The sequence below is a fragment of the Mesocricetus auratus genome, unplaced genomic scaffold, assembly GCF_017639785.1.
Source record: "Mesocricetus auratus isolate SY011 unplaced genomic scaffold, BCM_Maur_2.0 Super-Scaffold_100008, whole genome shotgun sequence".
In the NCBI taxonomy this organism is placed as follows: Eukaryota; Metazoa; Chordata; class Mammalia; order Rodentia; family Cricetidae; genus Mesocricetus; species Mesocricetus auratus.
In genome coordinates, this window is record NW_024429192.1 from 9,294,789 (window position 1) to 9,310,267 (window position 15,479).

General features: G+C 38.4%; 1 protein-coding gene across 7 annotated transcripts in view; it reads left to right on the top strand.

Moving 5' to 3' along the window:
* Grik1 (glutamate ionotropic receptor kainate type subunit 1) overlaps positions 1–15,230 on the top strand; it is a 372,708-nt gene extending 357,478 nt beyond the window's left edge. For 2 of the 7 annotated variants that reach the window (XM_005073843.3, XM_005073844.3), the window contains 2 exons: positions 14,233–14,319; positions 14,776–15,230. In XM_005073843.3, the coding sequence (XP_005073900.1) occupies positions 14,233–14,319; positions 14,776–14,931 (243 nt within the window). In that variant the 3' untranslated portion in view covers positions 14,932–15,230. Of the gene's footprint in view, positions 1–997; positions 12,008–14,232; positions 14,440–14,775 lie in introns of those variants that run through there. The other 5 variants (XM_005073845.3, XM_005073847.3, XM_021229462.2 and 2 more) reach the window with 3 other exon arrangements.
* Positions 15,231–15,479: the final 249 nt, after the last annotated feature.

Sequence of the window (15,479 nt, forward strand, 5' to 3'; positions counted from 1 at the left end):
TGCTCTTAAGATAGAAAGTGTAGAAAGAGCAAGAGAGGCATAAATCCAAAATTACAGAAGACACTTGTGAGAAGTGTTACCAGCCCTTCGGTGTATAATCTGAGCACATGCATTCTTTGCAAAATAATTTCTATCAAAATACAAAGCAGTGTTTTTAAATTGGGCATTTACTTACATCAAGATATAATGTGTGGAAAGATAATTCATACAATTTTCCTATGAACATGATAAACAACACAAAGTGACAATAAAATATATTTGAGACTTTATTTTTCAAAATTGCATATAAGATGATGGGCAATTTCAATAGTCAAGCCATTTTTATCTATTTTATTTTTAAAGGCATCCATACCTGGAACTTAGATGCTTTGAGGGGGAAAACCTCACAAATGACTGTGATTTAAGATAATTTCTCACTAAAATAAATAAAATACAGAGCTCTAGGACATTGTAAAATATTAATCCACTAGTTTAAAGATAGCATTAGAATCCCAAAGCTAAGAGCTCTACTACCATCATTATGAAAGTCTTAATCGTTTTCAAGATAAGGCTTCATGTGTTCATTTTGCACAGAGTCCTGAAGATTTTATGGACGGTTTTGATTAACAACAAAACACTAGAACCACTTTCTTTATGTGAAAACCATATTTTGAGTGCCCAACACTGGGGATGAGTCAGTATCACCTTGTTTCACTATGGAAACCCTCCCCAGAATCAAAAAGCAATTATGAGAATACAAGCGCCCTGTCTTGGACCTCATTCTAGAAAAATGTCTTGAATTAATAGGTAGAATGGACTGATCTGCTTTAACTTTCAATTTGCTCTTGAGGTGTCTTGTGTTATGCTACTAATTTGAAAATAAAAACTTGTATATATTATGCATTAATGTGCTGCTTCATAACTGCTGCTTCGTTTTAGTTAACATTTCATTTAAACATTCATTCCTGCTTTTTATTTATTCACTCTCTTTGTTTTTTCCATTTCTTTTGCATGCAAGGCTTTTTGTTTCTTTTATGGACTTCAGAGTAAACAAACCCATCCGACCAACTCCACTTCCGGGACTACTTTATCTACAGACGTAGAATGTGGCAAATTATTACGAGAGGAAAAAGGGATTCGGACACAGTCCTCAGTCCACACTGTGTAACTGAGCTTTTCCAAAGGCGTTCCCAGTAGAACCGTTTGTAACGAGTGTTGTTTGTGCCTGCATCTGCTAGGCAGAAGTAGCCATCATGCCCTTTCTCTTGATACTAGCCAAATGTATATCCACTACTCCAGGCCCCCACTCAGGCCTCTGGAAGACATGTGTGCTATATCCTGTTTCAGGTTTTAGGGGAATGTAGAGTCCTGGATGCATGTGTATACAGGAAACTATTCTGTCCAAAATCATCATCTTTGGGAAATGCTAATTTTGTGAACTCCTTTTTTTAACCTTTGTGGACTTTGCCCTGCCTTCTCCCTTCTCCCTGTCTCCTGCATTCTCTAGACCTATATATTTCAAACTCCCTTATTGCCTTCTCAATAAGTATTCAAGTAACTCTATAACGCTGTTACTTTTTAATTAAATTAGTCACAAGATTTGAAATTTACCCTTGAAATTTGCCCCAAACCTCATGTCATGTCTTAAAAATTCAGGAAACATCTCTGAAACAGTGGTTGAACTTGAATGCAAAGCAGGATTGCCTAATTTTAGCCTCACTCGGGGAGATGAGGCCAGTCAAAAGTGATATTTGGACAGAAACTCAACTACATCGGGCTCTCAAACAGCAGTTAGCAGTTGCCTGTAGGTGTAGAGCCACTAAGGACCATATTCGCTTTCAAGCTGTACCATTTCTTTGAACAGCCAAGCAGAGTCCGAAACTATGAACTACTTCACAGAGTCTTCTGTTTGATACTCACCCACACTCGCTCTGCAACAATGAACATCTTGTCACACAACGCCATTGCACCCCCTTCCCACTCACCTAAGATAGAGTAGTTCTTCTGGGGGCCATCTTTTCTGGACCTTGCCAAATGTGCTCATTTCCGTGGACTCACCACCATTATTAATTCATTCCAAGGGTGCAGTGGGGAAGGGCAAGATGGAGAAAATAAACACCAGAGAGAATGTCCATATGCATTGGTTTACTAATCTCTGAAGATTTATTTTCTACCCGCATTCAAAGCACTGTGAATAAGCCCAACACTAACTCGGCTTGGTGACATAGAAGCCAATGGCATGCTTAATTTGGTGTGACAGGGAACGTCTGCTGTTTTCTCTGGGTTCATTTCCCCTTTGCTGAAGAGTCAGGGATAGAACTGTCTTTCATCTCCTGTCAATATGGGGTCAGTTGGGCTTTGGTCTCCACCAGGAGATTACCTCTTATCATATCAGGTGACCCCCGGGAATATGCTGCGGAATATGCTGCAGAGAAGGAGTTGTTCACCATCTGGATAGTCATGTTGCATGACCTTTTGGCTTAGCTTTAAATGGGTTCCAGGATTTTAGTCACAACTCTTCCTAACCAACTTTATATTTTCTCAGTAAAGCATGGTCAGAAAATTTGACTCCTGCACTGACTGTTTCTCAGCTTCATTCTTTAAATAAATGAGCTCTTATGAAAATACATAAAAAATTATATCATTATTTATTTACTGTTATCAAAGTAGAACAAGTCTACTGTGTGTCAATGATCAGAATGCATATTTTCAGATGCAATAGAATCTGATACCAGGCAAGATACAGACTCTGTGTCTCTTAGTTTCATGAGTAATTGATTCAGAATCTATGAAGACTATTTAATATAACAAAGTGGCTACAAAAGTTTCTGAGTGGTTGATGATAAAGAAAACTAGACTGGCAATAATTAGCAAAACTCACCTTTCCAAAAAGACCATCCTTTAAAAGTCTGATTCAGAGGTGAATAAAGAAGTAATTTCCTGCAAGAGTTAACATTAAGAGGCTTGGAATACAGCTTGGCTGACATCATGCTTGCCTAAAATGCATGAAGCCCTGTGGGGTACATCCCAGTCCCAATCAAGCATAAAACTATGATTAGGATTACAAATTCAAGAACAGTCTTTACTACATACAGAGTTTCAGGGATGCCTAGACTACATGAGACCCCATCTCAAAACATCATAATAAATAAATAAATGGTATTTAGATGTTGTATTAAACTGTATGATGTCTAATTCTGCTATTTACACATTATTTTATTTCAAAATGTTTGCCCATACAATGTTAGGTTTGACACTTTTGGTGATTTTAATTCAGCTTTACTATCAGAAATAACAGATATTAGAGTTCTGAACCTTGAGTTACGATATTAAAATTCATTTATAAAGTTAATAAATCTATAAATTAGCCAAACTCAGGTTCAAGCACAGCCATGTGTGGAATCACTGTAGGTCACTCATTAATTATTTCTTAGCTTCAGTTTTCTAACATCTACCACTAGGAAATAATTTCTAGGATACAAGGTTACTTTGAAGTATTTTTCAAAATAGGTGTTACTGAAAAGTGATTCCTCAATGAAGCTTTCATTATTAAATAACCCAGGGGAACCACACTCTACAAGGTGGTATCTTAATATATTTAATAGGTTGTCATGGATAGAGAATTTCCAACCTATTCAGTACCTCTCAAGCTCTTAGGTCATAACGTCTTTTCCGTAAAGCACCTGGCAAGACCAGACGACTCTCTAGGGAACACGGGTACAGTAATATCAATGACATGTGATTGATATCAATGATTGATAATATCAATGACATCAATGCCTACGATGATGAGGAAGACACTTTGCACTGTGTATGGTTTATGAACCATTCAACAATTAATCATCATTTGGAGTCAAGTTTCAACTTGTTTAAGCTTCAATATCCTTATTTATAGAATAGAGCTAATGTTACTACTATATTTTCCATGAGAATTAAATGAAGTCATATAATGGCATAGAAAATAAAGCCATTTATAAAGACTTGATAATAAATACTAGTCAACAAATATTGCATCCCAAAGAAAAATTAAATCTCTCTCTGGCCACATGAGCAATAAGAAAATAATTCAGCACCTCGAAACAAACCCAGATTCAGAAAACAGGATTATGAATGTAGAGATGCAAACTCTATCCAGGTTTCCCTGCACACATGTTAAATGAATGGCAAAGTCACTATACTAGAGAAGGGCCCGAGTAGGTAAGATATGAGGATGTATGCGGTGGGAACTCTGAACCCTCTCTCCAGATAGTCTACTCTTAGAAGTTAGGGGAGGGAATTGTAATCATTTGAGATGTTCTGTTGATAATAATAGTCAAAAAGAGTTAAGATTCAGTAATCTAAGCACTAGTTTATAGATGCAATTGGACCCAATAAATCATTGCTTTTTATAAAATAACTAGGGCTAAAAATAGAGCTACCAATTGTAAGAGAGAGAGATTATATATATATATTTAGCATCTGATATTCAATGGAGCCTTTATATGGAGAAGAAACTGCACATCTTAATACAGAAACTTCATGATATTCAGCTGATAATTTCTGCATTTCCTGGTAAGACGTAGAGCTATCACTATTCAAAATTATCAAGTTTGTTGCTGCTTTGAACCTTTGAAGGCTTTTCTATTCTTCTCTTCTTTTGTCCATCCTTCAGACATCCAGTTCTTGTTGCCATGGAAATAACTGCAAAGGCCATATTGACCTCTGCAGGGTCCATTGCATTTCAAGTGAAATTTAGAACAAAAGCCATCAGACTGTATTTACATCATTAGGTCAGAGACTTTAGTGTAAATCACAATCATCTGGCAGAATGATTTGCAATTTCTACACTCAAGCTCCATATGTTCACTTTGGTGGACACAGTCAGGAATCTGCATGCTAGGTAAGGCCTGGAAAAGAATATTTAAAATTAGTTGTATGCATTAGTTTCCATTAAAGTTAGCTTGGATGTATGTATTTTCTCCAACGTTAGGTCATACACATGAGTCTTGAACTAATTTGAATGCTAGGAATTTTTTATAATTTTTCTTACATGAATTATTTTGTAATAATCCTGAGTATAGCAGCATCACTTTAAGGGACTTAGCACGGATGAGATTTTTAATAAAAACTACCTTGAACATAACAGTTTTGTCAATTAGATGAATTGCTATAAATCAGTAACAGTTGTGAATTGTAAAACAGTAGCAGGTTGCGGGTTTTACTTTTAAAATACTGCTGAAAGTCGGGTAAAAAGGTATTAGAAGACTGAACAAAGGCATCAACAATAATATCAACATTATGCTAATTTGTTTCTTCATAAATCCGTCAGTCACCTAATACAAAGAGGAAAAAACATAAAGCTTCCTATGGTATTATGCTGTTACAGACTAAAATCACAAATTTAATTTTAACATTTTTTCAGCAAAGCTACATGAGAAATGTGAAAATAAACTGGATTTTTATGAGTATAAATTTATCCAAGGAAAATCATTTCCAGAAATCCTCACTGTATTTGACAACCACCATATTATACTCTTTATGCTTTACGAGCTATAATGCAATACCACAATGAATTCCAATTAATTTCCAAGTACATGGTGTTTACCCCACAAAACCTCTTTACTAGAAAGCCTGAACAACATGTAAAAGCAAAAGGAAAGGGTGCCTTCTTTCTGTACTGCTTTCTATCCCCTAGCTGTTGCAAATAGCATCTTTAATTAACACTTGCAGAGAGAGAGAGAGAGAGAGAGAGAGAGAGAGAGAGAGAGAAGCGCCATGCCTCTGATGGCTGCTAACATTGTAGTTCCCATGTAGGAACCATCACACAGTTCTTCTCACATCCATGGAATTTTATGTCCAGATGCACAGATATTAAAATCATTTTAGCTTTCAAAATTCCTTCTGTAGAAACTGGTAACATGGACAGGAAGGGTCTTCCTTAAGACTTCAAAAGGTTCCTGTTTACAATTTTTAGAGCATTCTGAGAAGAGCAAGTCAATACCACAGTGGCACAACTGCATAGTTTAACACCTCGCCAAACTTGTACTTCATTAATGTCAAGCCAAATTCAACTAATGACCTGAACTACCTAATAATGGGCATCGTCCTCACAGTGTATATGCAGTAAAAATAATAACAAAGACCTAAGGGATTGGGTGAATTTACTGTGATTCCCTCAACAATTAAGACAACCAGAATTGTCTTTCTTCCTATTTTTTCAGTTGAACGACATTTTCAAATTTAAAATATTCATATATAAATAATCAGCTTCTAAAGAGAAGTCTTCCCTGATCTGATATATGAGTCTTTTACAAGCACAGGGACTAAGATACAAGGATTTTGACCAAGGTTGGCACCTTTCCATGCACTTAGAAGTCTCTGCAGATTCATTTTTTTCTCCTCATTCTTATTAATTTATTTAACAAATGGTGCAGAAGCCTGCTATTTTTGTATTGGTGGGAATACTGCCTTTGCCTAGAAACCCAGACATTGTTATCAAAGAAATGAGGAGACATTTTATAGAAATGCCTGCACTGCACTGTGGTACAAATAATGCTGTCTCAAAAGCCCAACTCTAAAAGTCCTTTGTGGCACAAAAGACAGGAGTCTTGAAAATTAAAATCATTCCGTCCTCCATGCTCCTGTTAAACATCCACGTGATTCTGAGCAAGTGAATTTGCTTCCCTCCACCTGTTTCCTCAACTTCAGAAAGATGGAATTTGAGGTTACCATGTCCACAATGGTTTTTAAATTATACTAGAAAGTGGAAAGGAACTAAAATAACAAAAGTGGTGTGAAAATAAAATACTGGGTGTGTGTGTGTGTGTGTGTTTGTGTGTGTGTTTTAAAATGGCTGCCTGTGTCTGTTGAATACATTATATTTTTAACATGATAAGTGGGATTGCATTGCCCTGCTAGTACTTCAAAGAAAGGCCTCCCATGAACACAGCATCAAGGGGTCAGGGGATGCCCACACTGTCAATCATATGTAAATTGTTCCAAATGATTATTGCAAAAGTGGGATCATTCTCAACTTGGATGAACCTACCGATTCCATCAACACACACATACACACACACACAGACACACACACACACAGCAACAAGAAGTCATCTGCATAGAAAGTTCCTGGAAGCATAGAATTGATTGCACACAACTTGGGAAAAGAGAAATAAATGGGCCTGGGCGCATGGTAAGGCCCAAGTCTAAAAGCAGAACATACCCAAGAGTGCTGGAAAGAGTGAAATGGGTAGCACGCACTTGTTATCTTACCCTCCTATATTTGCTTTATCAAGTTAAAGAGGAGCTAGACCTTCAGAATTTGAGTGCCAAGTTGACTTTTCAAAGTTTGTGACACTACAGAGCTCTTGTAAGACATGACTTAACTGCAGGACCCGGAGGTTTCATTTAGTGAATCAATGGTTCCAATTCAAACAGTTTGTAAGTAGCAGGAACCCAAACCCAGAGCCTGGAGGAATATAGACAATTCTATTTTCCCATCTACACAATTTTCACAACTAGGGAAAGGAGAGCACTCATGGGAAACTACCGATGCTTAGGTGCTACTTGAATTTCTGAAGACTATTCCAGAGTCCACTCCCAACTCAGGCCAGGGCAGGAAAATCGAAATCTCAAAAGAGGTCTAAGGGAACAGTGAAAAGAAATACCTTCACTGATTTCACTGGGGATAGCCCAGGAAGTGGTAAGATTTGTAGAGAAATCTTCCATCTGTCTCAGAATAGCAGGAAAACAATATGTAGGTAATAAGTCTATGGAGGTCTTCAAAAACTCTTTCTCAAACTCATACCAAAAAACAACATTTAAAAAAAACTCATGCCTTTTCTCAGAAAAACAAAAGACTAATAGAAATGTTTAGAGAATCATAGCAGGTTAAATGAATTGAGGTTAAATGAAAAGACATACAGTGCACGCATCCTTGAGTGACCATTGAAACAATGAACATCTCAGGTACCTAGCAGAGATAGATTGGTGTCCATGAACTGACAGATGTCACACCAGTGAAAGCCAGAGACAGACAGTGCTTGGAGACCAGTGCTTCCCAAGCCCTGAAGATGCCTCTCCTAGTTGCAGATGACCTTCAGAAAGAAAAGCTGAAGGAGTGGCGGGCATAAAAAGAGAGGCCTAAGTTAGCTGATCCATTAACAAAAAGAAAATATTCCCAACCGATAGTGGATTTTCTTGATCTGACAAGATCCCATAGTGAATACAGCTGAGTTGTTTTGGTTTTGCTTTTTTGTTTGTTTGTTTTTCTGGGACCACATTTAAAAAACACAAATTTCTAGCAAGTTAGTTTATGACTTGAGAAAATACATATCCACTACAGTGGATATAAGTTGGTTCTTCAAAATTGAAGACACCATGAATAAGCATTGTGAGCAATTAAAACCCTACTTGTAGATCAATGGTAGAGTCAGCCATTCTACTGAGGAGGAAAAAGCTTTTGGAAATTTATCTTTTTTGCCCTACCTCATCTTTTAAAAAAAAGTAGGAAAATTAAAGAAAAACAGTAGAAAATAAAACAAGCCCTCCTTATGAGACAATCACTATAAGACCACCATTTCATTCAGTGCTAGAAGCCACAGAGAAGCCAAGGGTGTGAAAAACTATCTATACTGGCATCTGACACGGATTTCAGAGACAAGAAAGTTACTATTAGCAGCTTATATTGGAGCACAAGTCCGCATCACTGCCTCTTTCAAGGGAAGAGAGTTGCTAACGTGTGTACACCAAGTCTGCATGAAACTCATTCCCACTGCAGAAGATTTCTTTACTTCTAGTTACCGGGCTGAAGCAGGTCCTTTGCTATACACCCATCAGTAGCTTTTGTGTCCTTTCTGGGGCTAGAAGAGTTCTGTTTGCCCCAAAAGTGCCCTTCAGAGTGCCCGTGGGCATTTGACTCAAGCATGGTTGGTAGTGAAAGGTAAGGAGCTCCTTCCCAGTTACTCCCAGTACCTAGCTGCAGCTTCGCTCACCCCCTGGTTGAGCTATAATCCTTTGAAAGCAGACAAAACAACTGTACCTTCATGAACCATTCTCTGTCCTACCTGTGTGCTGTGTTCTCAAAGCTTGACACTGGATCGCTAATGTAGACTTCTACAATTCAGAGTATTTGGTTGTTTTTCCATTCTTACAAACACACTAATAGGTTCAAAGACTAGAGCGTCTCCTAACAGTTCCACAAAGTGAATTTAAGAATGTAGTGATCCAAATTCTCTCCATGTACACCTACCATCCCCAACTCCAGGACAATGCTTACAAAATTCTCATTACAACTTTAAATGCTTGAAAAAAAAGAATTGAGAGCCATAAACATGGTAAGAAACACCTAAATTAACATCAAAACACTGCATTGCCTCAGAGCTGCCTCCCTTGCCTAAGTTCTCAATGCCCCCCATGAAATCAACCCTAGTGTTAAAACAGAGTGAAGTTATTTGCCCCTACTACCTGGTTTATGGGTTTCATCACCCTGGCAGGTAACCTATGTGCATAATTTCTTTAAAATGTTAAATTCCACTTGGATTAAGAACGCTGTCCCACGGTGTATTTATTATGACGGCAAAATAGGTTTCTAACGCCAAGTTTTAAATAAAGACAAACCAGAAAGAAGGTCACTGTGTTTCACAGGTTGCTGGCAGTCCTGTGCGCACCCAGGGCTCATGTTTACAGCTTGATAGCCTGGACAAGACTCTTCCTTTTTTTGTTTGCATCTAATGGACATAGTCTTAGAAACATTACAGAATAAAAGCCCAGGCATCTTCATCTTTGGTGATTACATGCACATTAGCAAATCTATGTCTTGTCCTGATTTACTGTTGCAAAGCATGAGCAGAGGCTAGAACACTGGGTTGTTGTGAAATGTCTAAAAGCAGTGACTCTGCTTGGATTCGTTTCCCTATCATGGTTTAAGTACAAAGCTCTGTGAATGAAGGTAGTTGTCAGGGGTAGCTGCCAGGGCTATGGGTGTTTTTATTTTATTTTTAAGGGGGGAAACAGTTTTATTTTAATTTTATGTTCTCCTTTCCCACTCCCCTTCTTATGGGATCTAATTGCAGTGGTTAAATGCAGCTAACCAGGTTTTTAGAATATTCTCTCTAGCCAAGTCTAACTTTAGACACTGTAGATGGACAAGCTTCATTGTCTGAACCAAACTAGGAACATTAAATAAACATCAGAGCCCTCACTAATAACACTGTGACTTTGCTGTTTAATATGGATTCTCTGCCCCACCCCCAAAAGAAGAAGAGAAAAGCTTGTGACCATTTTGTATGGCTTGTCTGGAAACTTCTGTTTTAGTAAAATATTTTTTGTTATCCAAAAAAAAAAAAAGACGGTGCATGCATAACTACCATAACTACTCCAAGAATGGCGCTCGCATGCCTTCCTTTGCTACATGGTGGAGGTGGGGAGAGTTCAAGTTTGTTCTCTGCTCTGTAGTGGTCCTCTGACAAAATAAAGCCTTGGTACAAACAGGCAGCCAACGTTCCCAAAGCCTCGTGGTAGGACACATGTACTCTGTGTTGTTCTGCTCCAGTTCTTTTAAAGGTTTTCTGTCTTTAAGCCCCTACCATATTGAACATCCTAGGTTCACTTGCCAGAAGACTTCAAGATAAAAGCGTGCTAAGACCATTATTGCTCAGACTTTCTCATTTTAAAAAAAACCCATTGATACTTTGACATAAAGCAAGGCAGAAACTTGACCACATTGTGTCAAAGCTATAATTCCATTGTGGTTTATTTATTTATACAGAAGTTTATTACTTTCATATCTCAAATTTTACTGGAAATGGTGTTTCCAAAGAAATTTCAAATCGTAGTTTGCCTTCAAATTATAGGAAGTCTACAAATAGAGTGAATGGTTTCACATTTATAAAATAACAATATTAATAGCATCTCTCTTAACAATGTTTAATGTGAACATTTACTAATGATGTCAATGTCACGGGGCACTTTATGCATTTGAATTAATGGGAAAAAACTATAGCAACATAAAAAGTTACTGTGTTACGGACTAGACTTCTTAGACTCCTGGCTACAGCTCCTTTAAAAGTTGTTGGGGAAAAGTCAAAACTATTTTGATCATCAAAATAGTTCTCCTAAACATTTGTCTAAATGTACAAATGAACAAAACATCTAAATGTGCAGATGCTAACTTTACAAAAAGCCAAGTTGACATTAACAATGTATGTCGATTGATAATCAAGATGAAGTCCATTCAAGAAAGCTCACCCCTTTAATCCCAGTAGGTGGGAGGCACAAGCAGGTAGATTTCTGTGAGTCTGAGGCCAGTTTGGTCTGCAAAGAGAGTTCCAGGGCAGCCAGTGTTGTTACTCAGAAAATAAAAAAGGAAGGAAGGAAGAACGAACTCATTCTAATACTGATTGAACTTTCCTTGACACATTGTGGGGAAATGTCTTTTCTGGACCATTTTTTGTTTGAATTTTTCTGACAAAGTTTATTTGAGAAGCAAGACAACATGAACATCTGAGAAATGATTTTTTTTGCTACAGTTCTGGGTATTGAACCTCCAGACTCATGTTACCAGCGAGGTACAGCCAGAGCACCAGCCCTCACCCCTTCCAGACAACACCCACAATAAGATGACTAGAAGTACAGGGAAAGCTGCTTATTTACATCCAGGCTCACGCTAGCATCATGAAATCAAACACCTGGGGCTAACCTAAAGGAGGCACCATGAAGTCAGCAACTAGAAAAAGAAATTCTCCAAAAGGAAAGGCAAAAGAAATTACATAAGGCAGGAAAGAGAAGGAAGGGGGATATTAGAGAAATGCTTGAAGCATGAGAAGCAAGAAAGAGGAAGGCACTTGGAAAATCAAATCCCCAAGCACACCATTCTCCCTTTAAAAAGCCAGGAGAGCTGCAGGTTCCGGTGGACTATTTGAGTCTCTGCTAGAATAATTTGGTGCTCAGTTTCCTTGTTTCCTTTCCTCGAAAGAGAAGTCTCTCTCTCTCTCTCTCTCTCTCTCTCTCTCTCTCTCTCTCTCTCTCTCTCTCTCTGTGTGTGTGTGTGTGTGTGTGTCTATCTGTCTGTCTGTCTCTCTGTGTGTGTGTGTGTCTATCTGTCTGTCTCTTTCTCTCTCTCTCTCTCTCACACACACACACACACTCACACACGCATGCTCGCACACGTGCGCGTGCACACACACACACACAAAACCTCTCTCCCTCTCCCTCTCTCCATCTCCTCTGTCTCTCTCCTTCCTTCTCTTTCTCTTTTCTCTCACACAAACACATACCTCTCTCTCTTTCTTTCCCCTCTCTCTAACACACACAAAAACACATACCTCTCTCTCCCTCTCCATCTCCCCCCCATACACCAGCTTACTGAATTTTCATCATACCTCTGAGAAATATCCACCTTAGTGCCATTTTATAAACAAGGAGATTGAATAAAATAGAAAATATTTTTCCAGTGTAACTAAGTTTCAATTGCAGCACCCTGGTGCTAGCAGCCAAATACAAACTCTAAGTCATGGCCATGAAGAGCTGTTAAAAATGTGAGCACCACCTGCCAGCAATACAGAAGCCTGGGGGCAGGACTGTGGCAGCATCTTCTCTCCACAAAGCAGAGGAAGACCACTCCTAGGAATCCCGGACTTCACACTGCTGCAGCTGGAGAAAGTCAGCTAGTGGGAGTGCTTAGAACTTTCTGTCAAAAGTAGCATCTAGAGATCTAAACCATCACTTTAAAAAATGTTTCCATGACACTGTTAATAGGGGGAAGTTCCTAAAATCCCAAACCCAGAAACAGAATAAGAAGTTAATGAAGATTCTGAGATTATACAAGGCTGGAGAGCTAATGAACAAGAGCCCTCCCCTTGCTGCTTGGCACGCCCTCTGGGCTGAGCAATGACCTTCACTGGTTCCTCTCTTGTGGATGAGGTCTATCTTTTGTTTGTGCTCAGGCCTGAGGGGACCTGAAAGGTCACCTTTCCTTATGACCACATCAAAACTTTGGAAACAGAAAGGTCAGCCCTAATATCTTGCCATTTTCTTTTTGGCATTCAGAGACAAATCAGGAGTCAAAATTTTTGTTACCAAAGACAACGGGACCAGTATCACTTATAAAATGAGGTTTGTTCAGTCTCATACTGAAATCAGAGAATGAGCACTTAGGGTTGATCAGAAAATAAAGGCTTCTGTGTTTTAAGGCATTCTAAAATTTGGAGGAAGATGGTCTTTTAAAGAAAACCATAACTGAAAGTTGGGATAAAACCCACTTCTCTACACAAAATAGAAAAGGGGGCATTCGACCGACACTTTCTTCTCTGTTTTGCTCATGGAAGCTACATTTTTTGTTCATTTTTACTGTTTGAATTCAAAACGGCATGAATAGTTAAATTTAAGTTGGTGAGAGTTAAAATAAAACCCAGACTCTAATTTTGTGGAATGTTTTCATGAAGAAAAGTTCACAAAACTCTTACAGTGATTAAAAATAAAATCTAAACATAGATGGTTTCCAGTGAAGTCACTAAGAGCTAGCAGCCCTTGTAAATGGAGTTAGACAGCACTTCCTTTTTGTTTGGACTTAGTATCCCCAGTAATAATTCGTGATCATCTACTTAATGTGTGGATAAGGTTCTTACATAATAATGTTTACAAAATCCTTGACACTCCTCATCTTCCTCCCTCTTGTCCCCCCATCTAAATTATCACCCTGAAGTCAAAAAGCAGGACTTTGGAAATGACTCATTCTCCTAACAGACACTTTACATCCAGCAAATAGCAGCTGTCCCATTTCCCTCACCAGCCCCTGGCCGAGCTGTGACCATTCTACTTTGTGTTTCTGCAAGTCGGACAATTTCAGATACTTCATATAAGTGGATCCTGCAGTTTTTGTCCTTCTGGGCTGCCTTATCTCGTTGGAGAACATTTTCATAGTAACCTCATGAGAAAGTAAAGCTGCAGATCCCTGAAGGCAGAAGTGTGTCTGAAGAGTTTATCTTGGATAGAAAAAATGACAGCAAATTACATTGTGTTGGCTGTTGATACAGTGTGCATGCAAATAGACATTGTGATGGAGACTCGTGTCTATACATATTTTTCTGCATGTGCATAACATTGTTCTGCCACCCTGCCCTCTCCCTTTGTGTGGTACCATTATTTTTGCTGTGCAGTTCAATGCCATTATTTTCCATTTCAACCCCAGCTGCATCATTGCTGCCATCAGAATCTCTGGGGTTTTTTCGAGAAAATATACAATTTAAAATTGTTTTTTTTCCTTTTTTTTATCAGAAAGGAAAGTCATCAAGACTTAGATTTTATTTTAGGAACAAAGTAAGGTTTCATGGGAGCAAAACAGAAAGCCTTGGTGTAGAGAAGGTTTGTTCATTTTCTATAGCGTTACTGAAGTGTCGTATGCCTTGATAAACGTATCAATGTTTGGATCATCTCAGTGGGGGAAATGCCTTAATTTAACTCTATTTTGCTGTCTCGGCAAAGGTAAGTTGTCAATTTGGGAGTCTTGAGATTTGGGGGGGGTATTGTTTTGTTTTGTCTTGTTTTATTTTATATTGTTTTCTCAACTGGGAAAGTCTATACTGGTGTGTTTGTATATAAACCATAGTCTGCTAAGCTAACTTTCTGCCTCAGTTTCCTTAAGTATAAAGGACAGATGGCCAGTGGGTGGCGGGGGAGGTGATGGGAGTTGGCCGTTATTTATGAACCTGCCTTAAAAGCAGTAACTTATGTCCATCAAACGGTAGGCAAGAGATACGAGGCAATGCAGGTTGGTCGTGGGTGCCAGGACACTTGACACTCTTATTTTGTACTCTCTAGTGTCTCTCTTTCAACGCCATCATGGAAGAGCTGGGAATCTCACTCAAGAATCAGAAAAAATTAAAGAAAAAGTCAAGAACTAAGGGCAAATCTTCCTTTACAAGTATCCTTACTTGTCATCAGAGACGGACTCAGAGAAAAGAGACTGTGGCGTGATCCAACAACATACCTGTAGGAACCGTCTAAGAAGAAGGCCATGCCCACTATTCATATGTGGAGGAAGGATTTCTGAGGAGTAAGAGACCTGTTTCCACATATCTTTATCCAGAACTCCCATCATGGATAGAGGTAGAAGAAATGCACAATTTTTGAAGCTCACATAGATACTATTCAGAAGTGAAACTGATTCTTTTCAGATGAATTTGTATGCACACTTATTTTGCATTTTCTCTCCCCCCAATATATTGCTATGTGTGCTTTCTAAATAATAATAAACAAGTGGGTTTTGTTTTTCATAACAAGTTTGAGCCTCTGTTTGTCCCCATTTCCTCCCCTTATTCCCAGGGATGAGTGTTGAGTATCACTAGCTATAGAACTTGATGTCCTGAGCAATCTGTTAATAAAACAGTCATTTGGGGCTGAATGTAAAAATAATTGCTTTCAGTTTACAGGAGGTACCTGCTTGCCATAGAAAGGGAAGCAATTCATCTTTTTGTTCCAAAATCTAATTTTATACATGGTTTATATACTATTTAAACATCAGT